The 14,681-nt window shown below is 46.5% G+C and overlaps 1 protein-coding gene across 27 annotated transcripts in view; it reads left to right on the top strand.

The window, feature by feature from the left end:
* Nucleotides 1-14,681, top strand: part of EPB41 (erythrocyte membrane protein band 4.1) — a 96,801-nt gene that overhangs the window by 57,392 nt on the left and 24,728 nt on the right. For 5 of the 27 annotated variants that reach the window (XM_042793579.1, XM_033002104.2, XM_042793572.1 and 2 more), the window contains exons 8-19: nucleotides 1,209-1,296; nucleotides 1,870-2,022; nucleotides 2,903-3,000; nucleotides 3,352-3,524; nucleotides 4,620-4,736; nucleotides 6,078-6,206; nucleotides 7,283-7,384; nucleotides 9,899-10,110; nucleotides 11,229-11,255; nucleotides 11,888-11,944; nucleotides 12,053-12,100; nucleotides 12,933-12,995. In XM_042793579.1, the coding sequence (XP_042649513.1) occupies nucleotides 1,209-1,296; nucleotides 1,870-2,022; nucleotides 2,903-3,000; nucleotides 3,352-3,524; nucleotides 4,620-4,736; nucleotides 6,078-6,206; nucleotides 7,283-7,384; nucleotides 9,899-10,110; nucleotides 11,229-11,255; nucleotides 11,888-11,944; nucleotides 12,053-12,100; nucleotides 12,933-12,995 (1,267 nt within the window). The remainder of the gene's footprint in view (nucleotides 1-1,208; nucleotides 1,297-1,869; nucleotides 2,023-2,902; nucleotides 3,001-3,351; nucleotides 3,525-4,619; nucleotides 4,737-6,077; nucleotides 6,207-7,282; nucleotides 7,385-9,898; nucleotides 10,111-11,228; nucleotides 11,256-11,887; nucleotides 11,945-12,052; nucleotides 12,101-12,932; nucleotides 12,996-14,681) is intronic. The other 22 variants (XM_033002108.2, XM_033002113.2, XM_033002117.2 and 19 more) reach the window with 19 other exon arrangements.

Raw genomic sequence — 14,681 nt, 5'->3', positions numbered from 1 at the left:
ATAACCCAAGTGCAGTAGGGAAGGGTGGACGTGTGCCCCCAGCTGTGACCAACGCTACAATTAACACCTCGCTCAACCCTGCAAATCAATACTCTAAATTGATTCTCCTCCATTTGCACTGAGAGGAGAGGAAATGAGGGAAAGTAAGTATTAGGCCGCTGACAAGCTTTGTGACTTGAAGTCAAAGGCCGTTAGCTGTGCTAGAAGTGGCAGATCACCTTGCTGAATTATTCATGGCTTCATTAGAAGGATACTTCAAAATATAGGATGTAGTTATATTTAACCTGCTCGTGCGTGCACGAGGGAGCAACGTGTACCCATTTAATTTCTGATCTGTATTCTGTGAACATTAAACTGTCAGAGGGTTTGCAGTGGGAAAATTCTCTAAACCATGCTCCACCTCTTTATTTGCAAAGCACAAGGCACGTGTTGGAGATGATGACTGCTCCTGGGTCTTTCCTAGAGGATTATCCTTACAGTTGCCTTTGCCTGCTCTGTCTCCCACCACTAAAACCTTTATTTTCACCGCACACAAGATGTATGCAAGCGCTCAGTAAGGAAGACATCAAAGCAGGGAACAAAATGAAATGTATACAGCTGAATACTCTCCCAACAGAGCTGTTAGATGTACCTTGTACACCAGAAACTTATTAACATGGGCACTTCAATAATGTTGATAATAGCCTCCATTATCAGGGTGTTTCTGTAAAGCAAAGTTGTGTTGTGTTGCCCCTCCTGCAGACAGGGTACCATCTGTTCCCAGAAAACGTCTCATTCATCTGGTCTGCCCCAGCAGGATTCGCTGCCGACAGGTCTCAGCTGTTGTCCTTGTGTTTGGTTTGGAGAACAATAGCTGGGTTTGGGGAGGTCTGGAGGCAGGAGGTCTGGGAGGATCTGTCACCCTCTGCCTTCGGCTGAATTGGTGTTTCTTCTACTGAATCAAGTTTTGTACCCCTCACTGTACTTCCTTGCTTTCTTCTCCAGTGTCTGTACAACTCCACAAACATAAGGTGCATCCGTTTTATGAGGATGTCTCAAAGCACAAATTCGTGTATTCAGAGTAATTTAATAATTCATCACCTAGGTACAGATTTGTTTGTATTGAAAGCAAAAGAAAATCTAATGGGTAAATGGTTTGTGAAGTCTGATCTGTCCCATGCTAAAAGCAACAGTTAGGGGAGTACCAGGCCCTTTCTCTCTTTCCCCAGATCCATGACTCCAGCCCAAGCAGACCTGGAGTTTCTTGAGAATGCAAAAAAGCTGTCTATGTATGGAGTTGACCTTCACCAAGCCAAGGTGAGAATCAGCACGTGTTATGCACCTGCCTGTAGATTTTGCAATTTGATTATCCTTCACTTGCGGGAGCATGTTTACCTATTTCAGGAAGCTCCTTTTGAAAGATATAGGAAGTAAGCTGGTTACTGGTACAGAAATAGACACACAACAGAAATGCCTCCAGCGCTGTTGCAAGTGTTGTCAGAGAAGTGTTTCTTCCAAATTGCTTATTATTTATATAATACAGGAAGCTTTGCAGAACTACTGATACAGACAAGCCCTTGATCTGAGGAACTTGGAATAAGTCTCTGATCCTGCAAGGTGAGCCAGACCGCTCAGGGAAATGCAGGATAGACTCTAGACCTGCCCTTTGAGCAAACACCATCACAGGAGAGATGAGCAGAAGGGAGGAGCTTGTAAGGAGAAACATGAAGGAAAAGCTAGCCTGGCCCTGGCTGCATAGGGAGCTGGAGTCTGAAGTCTGAGTGGTGGGGAGATGAATTTGGGGGAAGACCAAAGGGGTAACTTGGAAGGCAGATATTGACCTGAAACTTGTAACTCTGACACTGCTTAAATCCTCATCTGCTTTCCCAGGACTTGGAAGGAGTGGATATCACTCTGGGAGTCTGTTCCAGTGGCCTTCTTGTTTACAAAGATAAACTGAGAATCAACCGCTTCCCTTGGCCCAAAGTCCTGAAGATTTCCTACAAACGCAGCAGCTTCTTTATAAAGATTCGGCCAGGGGAAGTATGTTCAGACTTCTTTGTGCTCATGTCATCTTTAATTGCCTTTTAGTTATCACCAACGTGTATACTTCACTAAAACAAAGTTGGGGAAGGGAGCAAGCTTTTCTCTGAATGAGCATCAGAGGGTTTCTGGTCTTGGCTTGGTATTAAGTTCAGGTAGAGCCCTGCTGACCTTGCTGAAGCTATAAACCAGCAGATGACAGTTTAAACGTGTCATCCAGCACCACCTCCTGGCACCATACGGTATTCCCAGCATCCAGAGGAAACTGGTGGGAAGTTCACAGTTGAAACTGGGAGAGGACTAACTCCTTTTTTGGAAATGGGGAAAGACAAAGGCTCTTTGTCTCACTTTCATTAGGAAAAAAAAAAAAAAAAGAAAGTACAGACACATACCTTTTCACTTAGACTGCAGCAGGCAGGGAGTGGCTGCCCTGATGCTGCCTCCTGTGAACAGGGATATCCCTGGAGCAGCCTGGTTGCTGGAAACAGTGGGGAGAGAGGCTACAGTGGGGGTCTGCCTCATTCCTCCTCTTCTTCCTCCTCCTGTTTTGATCTGCCATGATGCAGCTTTGCAGGGAGGTCAATTTTCAGCCCCCCGCTCCAGCTGGGTGTATGACAGGGGTGTAAATGAGTCTGAATAGCTGCAAAATCCATGGCATGCTCCTCTGCAAATCCTGGTGCATCCTGAGAGATGCCCAGGCTTGTGGCCAAGCCCTGTCTTTTCTCAGATCTGAGCTCGTTCTGCACATTGTGAAGTGAGTTCAGCTGCTCTTGGGCTACACCAGCAGTTTGTGCCACAGCAGAACAGGTCGATGGGCTGGGGACTGGACTCCTGCTGCATTTATTTCTTGCTATACCTAAATAACTTCTATTTTCCACAGCAAGAACAGTATGAAAGTACAATTGGGTTCAAGCTGCCAAGTTACCGGGCAGCAAAGAAGCTGTGGAAAGTATGTGTTGAACATCACACATTTTTCAGGTGGGTTTGCTAGACGGTAGGTTCACCTTGAATAGCTAATGGTTTAGGTTAGCTGCTGAAAATGAGCCCTCCTTCAGTGTTCCTTAAGGTTTCACAAAAAAATCGAGTCAAATGCTTGCAGAGACATTAAGTTGTTTAAATTGCAATAAATATCTAGGCAGCTTTTGCTTCCTAAGGTACATAAGACAGAGGTCTTGCAGCTTACGTAGATGTGGGGCTTATTGTTAGTGCATGTTGTTTTGTTAATCAGATGTATGCAAGAGACTTCTTTAATTTGTATTTTAATTTCTCTTTACCTGCTGCTTCCTATAACTGGAGGTATGGTTTTTAAATTGTGCGTGTGGTTTTCAGGCTGACTTCCACCGAGGCCATCCCGAAGAGCAGGTTCCTAGCGCTGGGCTCCAAGTTCCGCTACAGCGGCCGGACGCAGGCGCAGACAAGGCAGGCGAGTGCCTTGATCGACCGACCCGCTCCCCAGTTCGAGCGGACGGCAAGTAAGCGAGCCTCCAGGAGCCTCGATGGAGGTGAGTGTCTGGTGCCTCCTCCCTCTCCGTGGCTGGATTCAGCAGAATGCTGGAATACTCCTTAAATACCACCTAAATTCTCTGCTTAAAAAAAAAAAAAAAAAAAAAAAAAAAAAGAACATCTCACTTTAATACAGAGACCTGGATATAAAATGCAAACTGATAGTAGTACTAGCAAGAACTGACTGACATGAAAAGGATGTAGGTGGGTGCTGAAGGCTTATGGCAAAGTTCTGGTTGTAAAGATACTTCCTCATTCAATCTCAACACATTTTCCTTCTAGCGAATCAGGAATTAAGCTATTCTAGTATTTGTTTTGTTTAACGTACTTTCTTAAATTACATAGTTTTCCTTGAGGGGGAGATTCTTTGTCACAACTGTTTGAAACTTTTTCGGTGCCTGTTAAAGCAGTGCTAATGTTGGTTTGTGGCATATTGATCAGGTGGGCTCATCCCTGACGTTTTTAAGAGCCAGATAGCAGCAGGCTAGAGTAGGTGAGGCATGGAAGGGGGAGTGCCTAAGTTTATTCCCCTTGATGTGGATCATGGGATGCTTATAAAATCAGGATCCAGGAAAAGGGGAGAATTGCTTTGCACCAAGGACACCTGATGGAGCGGGAACAACGTTGCTGTGAGCCCCGAGGTTGTGCTGCGAGCTGGGAGGGAGCAGGTCTGCCCCAGTGCCCTGTGGCCAGCAGCAGCCAGGCTGCCCCTGCTCCTGGCGTGGCTTTACAGGGCTCAGCAACACCCCAAGCCTGGGCTTCATGCCTCAGAGCCAGGAGGGAAGCGCTGCTTGGTTTGAGCTCCGTACCACAGCAAAGCAAAATGCCTGCTTGCCTGCAGTCTGGGCATGCAAGGTTACCCAGGCACGCTGCATGGAGACAAGGGGACCTGTGCTGTTGGTTGCTCCTTGGCCATGCCCTGTAGACTGTTAAGACCCTGTATGAGTAGCGAAATCCCCGCTGCAATCCCTCACATGAATGTCAGAGCTTGGAAAAGAGCAGCCTGTGAATGTAATGCTTCTGTGCCCGTTGAAGTCCGCAGCCTTTCCCATCTGCCGTGTGGGCAGTTGTTAACATGTGCCCCATTTCTTCAGCGAAACGTGCGACTCAAAAAGTTGAGTTCAGAGCCGTAGAGGAAGAGAAGCAGGAGGAGGTGGTGGTGGTTGAGGTTCCCGAACCAAAACCCATGGATCAGATCCGAGAGAAGCCAGGTATAGCTGTGGTGGTGGCTACAACTCTTCTGCAGCGCCTTTCCTATCCTTTACATGCTTGTTCCTGGCAACTCAAAGTTTCACCAAATCTGGCAGCTTTCTTTTTTCGTTTCTTTGCAAGAAGAGTTTTGCAGTCAGAGGAGAGACAGCCCAGCAGAGCCCTGGCTCTGGGAGACTGGTTAAATTTCCGCCTTGCACCTCGTTAGACTGTAATTCTTGTTGGGAGGTGGGGAAAAGTTTAGGATGTGCTGGCACTTGAGAACTGTCTCCTCACTAAATTTGAGTGGTTTTGTAAATGTGGATTAGAAAATTTTAAAGTTCGATCTTGAAACTTCTTGTAAAGTTTCTGAAATTCTTCATCCTGGGACCTGCTTGCCATTTTTAAAGCCTACTCTGCGTTTTTTGGGGGGCTTGAGAAATGCCACTTATTTTGCCACATGGAGCTTATATTTCTCTTAAGATAGGTAAAGTCAATAAATATTAATGCCTTTAAGAGGTGTATAGGTACAACAGCATATTTGAATACTGCTAAGCATATCACAGCAGCAGTGTTGTCAAATATTTGCAGTCTTCATCACTTAAATAGCGAATGCCTGTGGTGCATTAGAGCTGGAGATAATTTGTATGCAAATGCATTGTGTACTGCTCCACTTCCCTTCTTCCACCCTGATTTTTTTACAGCATGCTTTTGACATCACTGTTTTTCTAGTATCAAATCTAGATCAAGTTTTTGTGAAGTAGTGCAACAGACTGTCTCCCCACCCCTGTCTTGCCTCGAGTTCTCGCTACTCAGCATTGCCTGGCAGTGAAAGCCTGATGCTGTAAAAACAGAAGGTGGAGAATTTAAGACACCAGAGTAAATGGCTGTATGTTCTTAATTTTTAGATTTGAAGTTGATCACTCAAGTACTCAGTTTCTTTAAAGCTGCTAGTTTTTATACGGGTTGTTATCTAGAAGTGCCTGGGTATGTTTTTCCTGGATTTTACCAGCCAGCACCTGCATCTCCCCTGACTTTGTCAGGCAAAGCCAGTCCTAGTACCAAACTCAAGAGCCGTTTGAGTGTCCCCATCTATCCCTGCTGGGCAAGAAGCCTGCAGAGCTCGCTTGTGTTTTTACCCTTCTCATCCAATACACTGTTGGGCCTGGCAGCACTAGAAAGACTGATCCACAATTGTGTGGTGGAAAATTACTGTTAAGCTGCCTCTTTTAAAAACCTCCTCGCTGTTCTCAGCTGCTGCCATGGAGAGGGATCTCCTCTCGCTCTTTCCTCTGCTGTGGCAACCGTTGTGTGTCCATGTGGCTCTCCAACCACTTTATTAATGCATGCAAACCTTTTTCTAGCCAAACACGCTCTTGAAGCTTTTGAAATGAAACCCATTGCAGAGGAGGAAGAGGAGGAGGAGAAGGTAGAGGTGGTTAAGGTTCCCATTGCCAAGCCAAAGTTACCGGAGCCGCTGCAGCCGCGGTCAGGTACAGCCGCAGCAGTGTTTGCCACCGGCGTGGCTGCCCCGGCCGCCCGGGCTGTGACCTGCTGGGTTGAAGTGATGCAGTGCTGTAGGACAGAGGTTGCACTGTTTGTGGTGGTGTTCCTTGCCATTAAAATCACACTCAGCTTTGCAAGTGCGCTGCAATACACGGATGCTGCTTTATCGGGGTGTGCCTCTGGTCGAGACGAGGAGGTGCTGTGCCGTGGCTTGGCTGTGTGCCTGTGTGTTGAAATGAGTGTGCAGTGGCCTCTTAACGCTCCTCTGTTACTGTCCCTTCTCCTAAGGTTCATTCCCCTGAGCTGTAGGAACGTGCGGTGCCTGAAAATCAGGTTGTGTGCTCTGGGACTGCTGGAGGTCACCTACATTCTGCTGGATTTTTTCTTTGCTAGGAAGCCTGCTTCTTCCCTAGTTGGGTTTTATTTTTTCAGAGCAATTTCACTGCAGCAGACAGCTCCACCCTAATAGTAATTAAAGGCAGAGTTAGTTAGTCATTGCAGGATGAAGAGATGGAAGCCATGGAGGGAGGTAACTCGGAACTTCACCTGTTTTCTTGAATATTATGAAAAATACTAAACCAGCCCCTGCGCTTAGACTTCAGGATATTCCATAGGATGGGCAGCAGCCAGTGTCAGACCTGAGCACATCCAGGGGTCTCCTGCTGCAGCTGCCTCTTCTTATTGACCTCCTGCACTTTTTCCTCCTCTTGACACTTTTGTTCCCAGTAGGGACCATTTTCTTGGCCAGGGCGATGATGTTTGATATTTTATATCTTATATTTTGGAGCAGTGCTTTTTACTGTGTTTAAATTGTTATGTGTCAAAATAGTCAAAGGTAGTTAATCAAGAAAATGTAACTAAAATAACACAGTTCTGGACAGCACAGAACATCGTTGAGTGGCAAAGGAAAAGCTTGGTATCTGTTACTTTTCCTGCATGTCTTGATGCTCTGAAGCACTGTGAGAGAAGCAGGAGAGGTGACCGTGCAGATTTACTGATGGCAGTATTGCCTTTGCTACTTCATCTTTGAGGTGGCATTTTAACACATTCATAACTTTTTTAGCCAAACGTGCTCTTGGCAATGTTGAGATAAGCCCTATTGAAGAGGAGAAGGAAGAAAAAATGGTGATGATGAGAGAACTAGAGCCGGTCCCGAAGGAGTCAGGTACCACCGCGACAGCTTTGCACACCTGGCATCCTCCTAATCCTGACTGTCCCTGCCATCTCACCGTACCCCTGTACAACCTCTCTGGTGGCTGTCACTGCTTCTGTGGCATAAATACACCAAGACATGGCACCGGTTGTCCTTCTGAAAGGATAGCACAATGTCTGGCTCGCAGAAATGAACTGCTGTACTGAAGAGCATGGGGGGGTAATGGAGACGGCAGTGGTGGTATGGGTGTTAGGGTGGATTTTCAGCAAGATGTGGTGTCTAGGAGTTTTTCTTAAAATATAATTTCAGTCTCTGAAAAATCAGGTTCTTTTTTGCGCCTCCATCTTGTATGTTTTTGGCCACATGGATACTTTATTCTATAAATGTTTTATAAAAGTAGATGAGATGCAGTTATCTTTTCAGTGAAACAGGAGTTCTTACTAAGGAGTTACTTAAAATTGCAGTTTCTTTTTTAACACCCAAGTTTTCTAGTGTCTTTGACTAGCTGGATGGGCACTAATAACCTAGTATTGGCTGGGTTAGGTTACACAATGTGACCCTTGCTGCAGCATTTAGGAATATGAGACTATGTCAAAGAAATGATTTTACGTGACTAGGTATATTTTTAGTGGAATGGCCATAAAAACCAACATCAGGAGAACTAAATAGCTTATTATGTCTGTAGGTACACCCAGGGGCTTCCTTTGTTGAACAGTATTGGCTTGCTGTCCAAGTGACGAGCGCCGTTCCTCAGGGGTCAGGGTTGGGCCCGGCGTTTTTCAACATCTTTGTCAGTGACAGGGCCAGTGGGGTGGCTGCACCCTCAGCAAGTTCAGCCACGACCCCGAGCTGTGTGGTGGGGGGACACGCTGGGGGCAGGGATGGCATCCAGAGGGACCGGGGCAGGCTGGAGAGGGGGGACTGTGCAAACCTCCTGGGGTTCAACAAGGCCAAGGGCAAGGTCCTGCCCGTGGGTCGGGGCAATCCCCAGCACAAACCCCGGCTGGGCGAGGGGTGGCTGGAGAGCAGCCCCAAGGAGAGGGGCTGGGGGGGTTGGTGGGGGGAAAACTGCCCGTGAGGCAGCCCCGTGCGCTCGCAGCCCAGAACCCACCCGTGTCCTGGGCTGCAGCCAGAGCAGGGGGGGCAGCAGGGCCAGGGAGGGGATTGTCCCCCTCTGCTCCGCTCTGGGGAGACCCCCCTGCAGTGCTGGGGCCAGCTCGGGGGCCCCCAACAGCAGAAGGACACGGAGCTGCTCGAGCGGGGCCAGAGGAGGCCACGGAGATGCTGGGGGGGCTGGAGCAGCTCCCCTGGGGGGCCGGGCTGAGAGAGTTGGGGGGGTTCAGCCTGGAGAAGAGAAGGCTCCGGGGGGACCTTCGAGTGGCCTCCCAGGGCTTAAAGGGGGGACAGGAGAGGTGGGGAGGGACTCTGGATCAGGGGGTGGGGGTAGGATGAGGGGGGATGGTTTTAAACCGAAAGACGGTAGCTTTAAATTAGATGTAAAGCAGAAATTCCTCCCTGTGCGGGGGGTGAGGCGCTGGCCCAGGGTGCCCAGAGCAGCTGTGGCTGCCCCCTCCCTGGAAGGGTTCAAGGCCAGGTTGGACGGGGCTGGGAGCCCCCTGGGCTGGGGGAAGGGGGCCCTGCCCGGGGCAGGGGGGGTGGGACTGGGTGATCCTTGAGGTCCCTTCCAACTGAAACTGTTCTATGATTTTACGAATATTTTGGAGATGTTGGGCTTTTCAGGGATTGGGAACAGTCTGGGAAGTCAGGAATCAAAGCAAAGGACTAGGCAGTTGATTTTGTGTGTACTTAGTGCTTGTATTTAGGACTGTCATCCCCTGGAAAGATGATTTTTTGGCAGCATGATACTCATTTCTGCACTGTCACTGATCTGGAGATGCTGGGTATCTTCTTGCAGCAGTGCCTTGGACTGCAGCAGGAGATACCCATCGAACATGCAGCCCCAGCCTGCTTTGAAACCCACCTGGAAGTCGCTGTCAAGTTTTATAGATCAATTCTTGTCGATTATTTTTTTTGCTTTAATTGCTGAAAAAATTGGGGAGATGAGAGAGAGCCTGTGTTGCCCTTCTAGAAAGCATCTGTTTCTGGTTGAGGAGATGCCAATGAGTCAAGACCTCCCCTTAGCTATAAGTGTTTCTGTTTTAATGACTGCACTGGGATGGACTTCTGTGTCTGTTGTGTGTGAAGGACCCAGAAATTGATGGCACAGTGTCAAAAATAGATTTGCGTTTCTGGTGTGGCTTCTCAGCAGAGTGCAAGCTTGCTTTTTGTAAACCATCTGTTGTGGGGTTTTATTTTATTTAAACCGTAAGGAAAATAATCTCAACTTTCCCATACTAAATGCACAAGCTGCTTTGCTCAACATCTGTATTTCTTTTCCCTTTTTTCCTCTTCCTCCTCCCTTTCTTTTTAAGCAACAGCACTGTAATTTAGAAAGATTTTGACTAGTTTGTTGGAAACATTGCCTGCTCTGAACCTTGTCCCTGTCTGTCTCTCCCCCATCCTCAGCAGTGGCCGTGATAACCCCTGAGAGGAGTCCCCGTCCCACCTCTGCCCCAGCCATCGCTCAGAGTCACGCTGCAGAGCCAGTCCCAGCTAAGCCTGGCGTGAAGGACACGGTCGCTGCATCTAAAGTAGAAAAGGAAACAGTGAAACACGATGTGAGACGTGAAGAAATCCCACCAGAGAAAGCCAAGCCGGAACCAGCCGATGCATCGAAGGTATGTCAGACCAGAGTCTTCCTGGAGGAGGCTGCGCTTGTGCCGCCTGAAACATCAGCTCTAGAAGCTGCCCCAGAGCAGCAGCTCTGTGCACCTTCCCCTCCCAGGCAGTGAGGGGTTTATTCCTCACCCAGGCATCGGGTGGGAGTGGGGTCGGAGGGGTCTGGGTCCCAGGGAAATCCCTGCCCTGACCCTCTGGGTGCAAGGAGGGAGGAGGTTCGGGGTGGCTGCGGTCAAACTAAATGCAGCTTGCTGTCACATGGTTAAAAAAGCTGGCAAGAATTGCACAGGGGTTCATGGTACTTCAGTTTAGGGCTCACTCACTGCTGGGCTGTCTCTGCTGATTCCTGCTACGACAGCAGGAGCAATTCCAGTGAAATCAGTGATACAGATCTGGTCCACAGCCCAGCGTCTGAATGCAAATGTTTTTTACATTGATAGGCTTTCTCTGGGAGAGCTGTTAATATGTTTCTGCAAACTGGACTAAAACTTTGGTTTTGAATGGCACTGTTAAGACCTTGGGGGGTTTATTGTTTAAATGAAATTTTTTTATAAGTTACTTGATTTTTCTACAAAAGATTGAGACCTCTGCTGATGTTGATACATGTGTATTGTTCTCATAAGTCAAAATAATATGCAAAATCACTGTTCATATTACAGTGTCCTTAATATTCTGCAAATCTTAAAACGTTCCAGTGTTGCAGCAGAAGATGATACAATTTTCACATTACTCTGTATATTTAGCTGTTCTCAGCATTACTGGTACCATGTTTTTGCTAGAACATATCACACAGTGGGTTTTGTATGACATACTCCAGGGGAGATCACTCTTAATTAAGGTTGGGAGATGGAGGTGGAGAAAGGACAGTTGCTTCAAAAATTTTTGTGGCCTGTGTGACCAGTAATTTTTAAATGAAAATGCTGAAGGGATATTCAGGCTGGCAGTTTGCAGTGTGCATCATGGCACACAGTTCCTGTAATGCTGTTTCTGCATGGCTGCTCACCCTCCCTAGCATTAAACTGAGAACAAGTATATTTTATTCATCCCATTTCATTTATTACAGGATTTTTTTCTAAATGCTTAAACACTGTTTTTTTTTTTTTTTCTTTAAATGTAGATGTGGGAGGAAATTATGGATCTGAAGGTGCCAAATTTACCCTGTTTCTCAAATGTAACTTTATTGCTTCTTTTAACACCCACCAGTGCTTTTGCCTTCAGAGTATTTGGCAATCCAGTTTCCCTAAAATACTTTCCTTAAAGTGTTACAACAATCTTGGCTCTCTGCTTACGGACAGTAAAGAACTTAATTTGTGATGTTAGACTTCATTTTGTAGATAAGTCTCTTCTTACTTACTCTGTGAATATAATACCTGTGCGTAACAAATAATTTTCTAGTTTTGAGAAGGTCTGTGTTAATTTGAGCATGTTGCTTTTGGTACAAATTGCACTGGGAGGTCCAGCTGCAAATGAAATTTGAAAACATTGCCTGGCAAAGCTAATGCAAATGGAAAGCCCTTCTTCAGAAGCACTGGAGAGCACTGGTTTCAAACGCAAATAATTCTCAAGCTGAAGGAATTATTGTAAATGTGCTGTTAACTAACAGACTGTGAGAGCTGCGGTGTCGTTAACTCTTTCCGGAGGACTGCATGTTGGTTTTTGCATGTTCACCCAGCATTTCAAAACCAACTTTATGCAGCTGTGTTTTGAAACTAAATGGTCTCTTGAAAGAAGTCTACTAACAAGAAATGTTTTTACCAATTTATTTCTTAAATGTAGGTGAGGAAAACGCACATTGAGGTCACAGTACCCACCACGAATGGTGACCAGCCCCAGGTTTGTGCTAATTAATTCAGTTAGGTTGCTCACATTTTTTTGAAGGTGAAACAGTGAGGTTCAACACAGTTAAATGAACCAACATTTTTTTTTTTTATCACTGCCCAACAGCAGCAGCCTGCAGAAAAAGAGGAAGAACTGATAAGAATGAGGAAGGTTAGCCATTTTACACTTTCACCAAATTTGCCATATCATTCATGCATCTGTGACCTGTTTAAAAAGACAGTGCTCCAACTTAATGTGCTCTGGGTTGGGGTTTTGTGTTTTGTTTTGTTTTGTTTTTTAAACTGCAACTATCAAATATTTGATTTCAAAATGAACAATATTTTTGTCCCTTAGTCCGATTGCTAAAATTACGCATGTTGAATGTTGAAGAGAAACACATTTGGTTTAATTTATAAAATTTATCTTCTCTGTAAAAAATTTAGTTAGAAACCAAAGAAAACTGTACAGTGTGCATTCCAGGAAATACAAAAAAACCCCACAGTATAATGCGGTTTTTGCATTGATTAAGTAATAGGGGACATATTCAACATGAGAAAGGTGATTAAGACATAGTTGCTGTGCACACTGGGACTTGTCAAAGTTACACCAGGCAGTTCAGCCTCGCACGCTGGGGTGGGCAGGCGTCGCTGTCAGGAATACGAAGTGGTGACTTTGTGCAAGGCTTCCCCAGAAAACCAGTAAACTCTCTTTGTGGTGAGAGACGTAAATGAAGGCAAAAGCCGCCGAACCCCTGGGAGCTGTCTCTTTAAAGGACTCATTGCATTTCCCCATTCTCCATGAGCAAGAACCCCCCATTTCCTGGTGGAGGCCCCACGCCGGGTCCCCACCCCACGCTGGCCCAGCGCTGCACTCCCAACCTTGAGTTAACTTTTTTAATTTGCCAATTTGTCAATCCCGCAAGAACAACATTTTAATTTTTTGTGCTTTTCTTTTTTTTTTTTTTTTTTCTTTTTTGTTTCCCCCTTTTCTTTCATTTTCACAGAAAAGATCAAAGAGGCTAGATGGTGAAAACATTTATATCAGGCATAGCAATTTAATGTTGGAGGTTTGTATGAACTTGAAGCTTTTTTCAGTTGCGTTTGCCTAGACATTCTGCATCTGCGCTGAACTTTCCTTCCTCTTCTGCCGCTACCTTTGTTTTTGCATGCGGTTGCATGAAAGACCTTTTTTTTTTTTTTTAATTTTAAATATGCTTTTGCATGATGACGTTGAACATGACAATGTGCAGGCATTCTTCCTTCTACCTCTTCTGACTTTCATTCTCTCATACTTACCCAGAATATATGATTGGCAGAGCTGTGTGCTCAGGTCTGCTCTTGGACCCGCTGGGTGCTCACAATGGCATGAATCAGGGCAGGGGGCTCATTTACAAGTTTCTCCTTGCTTGCAGTAAATTAGTTTCCTGGGGCAGTCTATGAAAATGCAAAATTCAGGATAAGCTGCAGGTAAAATTGTCACCTCCACGGTGTTCAGGCCACCACGCTGTCCATGTTGCTTCAGGCAGGAGTGTGTCCTCCTTTCGGACGTTGCTGCTGGCGTTGCAGCGATGCTTGCAGCATTGCAATCCTCCTCCCAGGGCTTGCTTGCCTTGCAGCATCTTAACGCTCCCCCAGAGCTCCATCCTGCATCGGTGCCAGATCCCCTTGGAGCTGACACGGGGGCTCGGTGGTCATGGGTGGCTTGCGAGTGGGCAACAAGCCATTTATCCCTCTGCATACAGCTGTTCCCTTCAGCTTTGGGAGCCCTCTACACTTGGTTTCGCCTAAGCACAGTCTCAGAACAGACCACGCCAATCGTATATTTTATTTTTTTTAATACACTGTGTTACAGAAGATGTTTTGTGGCTTCTGATACTCTGTGTTATGTGTTTCTACTCAAAATTGCAGCACCAGCAGCTGGTAGGGCTTCCCTGGTGGTATCTCTTGCAAGTGAAGTGTACTAACTGCCTTCTCCTAATCTCAATTTTAAAAGTTTTGCAGCTTTTGGGTGGGTTTTTTGTTGTTTGGTTGGTTGGTTGGTTGGGTTTTTTTTTAAGTTTTGATTGCTACAATTTAAGCATTCAGCCACAAGTGAAGGGTCTGCAGCACCATGGGCAGGGTTCAGCTGCCGCCAGAGCGCTCTGAAGACTCTGCCTGTCGCTTTCTTTTGCCCAACTCAAACAGCTCCATCTCCCCAAGCCCAAACAGAGCTTTTTCATTGCTTCTAAACCCCTTTTTCCTGTGAGTGCAATACTTGGCTCTGGCACCCAGCCCCTTCTCCAGCCTGTTCCCTCTCCGCTGCCCTTCCCACTGGTTCTGTTGCAGGTGCTCCAGCCCTCCCCTAGAAATGGGCTGACCCCAGCAGCTCACCCCCTTTATTCTTTCTTTTTTAAATCCATGCATTTGGCAGAGTAGATGTTTTTTTTCCAGCAGACCTTATACTCTCAAAGCTGCCGCTTGATTTTATTGAAAGCTGTTTAACACTCTGTGCTTGATAACCTGCGCTCCATGTTCTTACAAAAAGGGCAAAACAGGAGGAAAAGCATTAATGCGTAGTGAGCTTGTTCCTCGAGATGCTTTCACGACCCGTTGTGGCTCCACGTAGCTCCTCGTGGCTTTAGCTTCTCTGCAAACCCTCCCAGGACCAGCTCTTGCGCAGTGGTGAATAGCCAAGGTGGTCTTTCTCTCTTCTCTAAACCAGGAGCAGCTGTAGGGGTCCTGGACCCGGGCAGGGCTTTACCCTGGAGTCCTCA

Source organism: Tyto alba, unplaced genomic scaffold, assembly GCF_018691265.1.
Source record: "Tyto alba isolate M040663 unplaced genomic scaffold, T.alba_DEE_v4.0 Super-Scaffold_20, whole genome shotgun sequence".
Classification (NCBI taxonomy): Eukaryota; Metazoa; Chordata; class Aves; order Strigiformes; family Tytonidae; genus Tyto; species Tyto alba.
Note: the sequence above shows the minus strand (reverse complement) of the source record. Positions and strands in the feature narration are given on the sequence as shown.